Below are 4,287 nucleotides of genomic sequence, written 5' to 3' on the forward strand. Positions count from 1 at the left end.
TCTCATTCGTCATCTTCAGGCTGGTGTTCTCGGCTTCGTGCTTCCAGGAGCAAGACACAACGTCACCAAGACACTTCCAATTTTACGTGGGAGAAGACCCGAATAACCAAAGACCTACATACAAAATACCCGCGAAAACCTGAGAAAACAAATATATATATAAATATGTAAGTTTTCACGGGTATATATGTGTGTACAGTTAATATTTCGGGTTTCTTCCCGTGTAATTGTGAACATATCTCTAAAAGGGTAGAAGCGTCGAAATGTCGGTTCTACCCTTTTAGGGATATGTTCACAATTACACGGGAAGAAACCTGAAATATTAACTGTACACACACACACACACACACACACACATATATATATATATATATATATTGCTGATAAAGAAATAAAGGGAGACTAGTATAGATCTATTTCAAGCTATTTAGCTCTCATCAGCTAGCCATACCCTTACTCTGATTCGAACTTGGGCTGCCTGCATATTAGGCAGTTGTATGAACCTCTGAGCCACAAGTTCTCCTCCCTTCATCAGCTTGAGCCAGGAGAGAGATTAAATGTTTTTCTGTCGAGGCACCTGGTCTACCTCAACATGTGGGAGGGAGCATACTGCTTCCCTTTCGCCTTTCAGCGAATATATATATATATATATATATTTGAGCTGAAGAAGCTTCTTGGAGGAGAAGCGAAACGTCTTCAAAGAAAAACCTGACAGTCCAGTTGCCTCTTGAAAAAGCACCTTTAGGATATTGGATCTGTGTTTTCGGGGGGGAAAACGCCCCCAATTTGTAAACTGTCTCTGTGTTTCCTTCATTCTTCTTCTTTTTTAAAACAAAGATAATTCTGTATACATAGAAGAATATCCTTACGATCGTGTGCCTTTCTAAATCATGCTGTTTACTTGCAGGAGGAGGAAGAAATGACTTACGAGCAAACTTTAGAATTCCGCAGAGGGGGTGATGGGCAGCCCAGGCGCTCAACACGACCCACTCAACAGTTTTACCAACCTCCAAGAGCTAGAAACTGATCAAAGGTAAATCATTACTTCTTACAATTAAAAAAAAAAACTAGTTCTATTCATCTGGAATAGAATAGAATAGAATTCTTTATTGGCCAAATGTGATTGGACACACAAGGAATTTGTCTTTGGTACATAAGCTCTCAGTGTACATAAAAGAAAAGATACATTCGTCAAGAATCATAAGGTACAACACTTAATGATAGTCATAGGGTACAAATAAGCAATCAGGAGACAATATCAATATAAATCATAAATCGTAAGGATACAAGCAGCAAAGTTACAGTCATACAGTCATAAGTGGGAGGAGATGGGTGGTGGGAACGATGAGAAGATTAATAGTAGTGCAGACTTAGTGAATAGTTTGACAGTGTTGCGGGAACTATTTGTTTAGCAGAGTGATGGCGTTTGGGAAAAAACTGTCCTTGTGTCTAGTTGTTCTGGTGTGCAGTGCTCTATAGCATCGTTTTGAGAGTAGGAGTGGAAACAGTTTATGTCCAGGATGTGAGGGGATTCCCTTGACATTCCAAATAACTCTGAAAAAGGAATGTGCATATGCCTTTTGATACCTTTAATATCAAATATCTTTGGTACTTCATAATTGGGTGATAAATACAATGAATCAGTGGTGAAATCTAAAATTTGTTACTACTGGTTCTGTGGGCGTGGCTTGGTGTGGGGGGGTAATATGACTGGGTGGGCGTGGCCAATTTTTTTTTTTTACTTTTAAAACTATTTTTTCTACAACCTCTTCAGCAAAGAGGTTGTAAAAAAATGCTTTCAAAAGGTTCTGACGATCCCAGCTGAGTTGCCTGGTCGGCAGAGGCTTTTTTTCTTTTAAATGCCTCTGACGATCAGGCAACTCAGCTTGGATCGTCTGAGGCATTTAAAAGAAAAAAAGGGTTTTTTTCGATCCGGTAGCGATGGAGACGGGTGGTTCGGAGAACCGGTAGCAAACATCCCTGCTCCCCCCCCCATGCCCAGCTGAGCTGCGCAATCATCAGAGGCTTTTTTTTATTATTTTTAAAAGCATTTTTTCTACAACCTCTTCGGCTGAAAAGATGCTTTTAAAAGTTAAAAAAAAAAAAGCCTCTGATGATCGCGCGGCTCAGCTGGGATTGTCAGAGGCTTTTAAAACCATTTTTTCTACAACCTCTTCGGCCAAAGAGGTTGTAGAAAAAAATGCTTTTAAAAGCCTCTGACGATCCCAGCTGAGTTGCCTGATTGTTAGAGGCTTTTAAAAGCATTTTTTTCTGCAACCTCTTCGGCCGAATAGGTTGTAGAAAAAATGGTTTTAAAAGTTTAAAAAAAAAGTTGGCCACGCCCACCCAGTCATATTACCCCCCCACCACCAAGCCACGCCCACAGAACCGGTAGTAACAAATTTTACATTTCACCACTGCTTAAGACATATATTAAAGTTCTGTGTATATCTATGTGTGCATGTGTGTGTGTAAACATTGTATGTCTTGTTCAGTCTCTTTTTTTCCCAAATGTTCTGTATATGGTCATAATGCGTGCAAATTATCCTGATAAACGTCTGTAAAAATTCTCAGTCATCCAGTTCCAGGTTATCCCAACGGTGCTTTTCCTTCAAACGTCTTTGAAGACGTTTCGCTTCTCATCCAAGAAGCTTCTTCAGCTCTGACTGGATGGTGGGGAGTGGAAGGATTTATACTCCTTGCAGACATCTGGTCCTTTGCATCCTTTTAGAGGGTCGTTGAAGCCTTTGGAGGTTAATCTGTGTCCTCAGGGTCACCTGAGTAGTGCTAATGTAGACTGCCATATTTTCCCCTGGAAATCCATTCCTACTCCCACACCCTTCAAAGACTTTTAGCTATACAATTTGGGTTGAACAGCCTTTGAAGGGTGTGGGAGTAGGAATGGATTTCCAGAGAGAAAATTGCAGACTACAGGAACCAGGAGCAATTCTCAGGTGACCCTGAGGACACAGATAAACCCCCAAGGGCTTCAACGACCCTCTAAAACAGTGTTTCTCAACCTTGGTAGCTTGAAGATGGATGGACTTCAACTCCCAGAATCCCCCAGCCAGCGCTTGGGAGTTGAAGTCCACCCATCTTCAAGCTTCCAAGGTTGAGAAACACTGCTCTAAAAGGATGCAAAGGACCAGCTGTGGTGCAAGGAATATAAATCCTTTCATTCCCCACTATCCTATCAGAGCTGAACAAGTTTGTTGGATGAGATGCAAAACTCTTCAAAGAAAGAGGTTATTTGAGGGACCGCCTGCTACCACCAATAGCCTCCCACCGACCAGTACGCTCCCATAGAGAGGGGCTCCTCCGGGTGCCGTCGGCCAAACAATGTCGACTGGCGGCCCCCAGGGGGAGAGCCTTCTCTGTGGGGGCACCTACTCTCTGGAACGAGCTCCCCCCGGAGATACGGAGGATCCCGGATCTGCGTACCTTCCGTCGTGCGCTCAAGACGTTCTTATTTCATCAAGCTGGCCTGACCTAAGTTTTTCCCCTTTTTTTCCCCTTTTTAAATGGAAATTTTAAATTTGGTCTTAAATTATTGGGGTTTTAAATTTTCAGCCAAACTATTTAATTCGTTTTACTTTATTTTAAATTTTGTACTCATATGTTTTATTCTATGGCTGTTCACCGCCCTGAGTCCTTCGGGAGTAGGGCGGTATACAAATTGAAATAATAAATAAATAAATAAATAAATAAATAAAAAAGCAAGAAAATCCAGGTGCCTCCTGAAAAAAGCACCTACGGAACATCCTGAAGAACAGAGAGAGAGTAAAAGCGGTGAAATTTATCCCACATTCTCCTTTTTCCCCCATTTCAGATATTCATTGTGACGAGATCGTTCTGCATTTCTTCCGGAAGAAGAACGTTTTCGAAAGATCCAGACGGGGAGTGTAAAAATCTACCCACCAATGACTTTGTTTTTTTAAGTTAATGCTGTGAAGCTAAACTTTTTACATATATATAAAAAAAAAAACCTTGTTAATACTGACATCAATAAAAGCCACCATGCTCAGCATTGTCCTTGCTTTGTGTTTTCCTGCTTGCATGAACTGTTATTAAGTGTGGCCCTGATCTCTTTCATATCAAAAAAATGATGGACTGTATTAAAAAGTCAGACTTGAAAAGTTGAGAACTGAAAAGGCCCTGGGTTTTTGCAGCATCTAACTCAGTGTTCTGCCTCAACTACGGACCCCAAAGAACGCAGCACACACAAAGTCCATTCAAACCTTAGTTTACGAAATAAACCAGTGTTTTACACCAACGGCTGTTAATTAA

The 4,287-nt window shown here is 41.1% G+C and overlaps 1 protein-coding gene across 1 annotated transcript in view; it reads left to right on the forward strand.

Moving 5' to 3' along the window:
* TDRD3 (tudor domain containing 3) overlaps positions 1–4,024 on the forward strand; it is a 72,684-nt gene extending 68,660 nt beyond the window's left edge. Inside the window, 2 exon segments of the mRNA XM_070943055.1 lie at positions 908–1,033; positions 3,830–4,024. Coding sequence (XP_070799156.1) covers positions 908–1,027 — 120 coding nt within the window. The 3' untranslated portion in view covers positions 1,028–1,033; positions 3,830–4,024.
* Positions 4,025–4,287: the final 263 nt, after the last annotated feature.

Source organism: Pituophis catenifer, unplaced genomic scaffold, assembly GCF_029215685.1.
Source record: "Pituophis catenifer annectens isolate HBS135680 unplaced genomic scaffold, rPitCat1.0.hap2 SCAF_4, whole genome shotgun sequence".
In the NCBI taxonomy this organism is placed as follows: Eukaryota; Metazoa; Chordata; class Lepidosauria; order Squamata; family Colubridae; genus Pituophis; species Pituophis catenifer.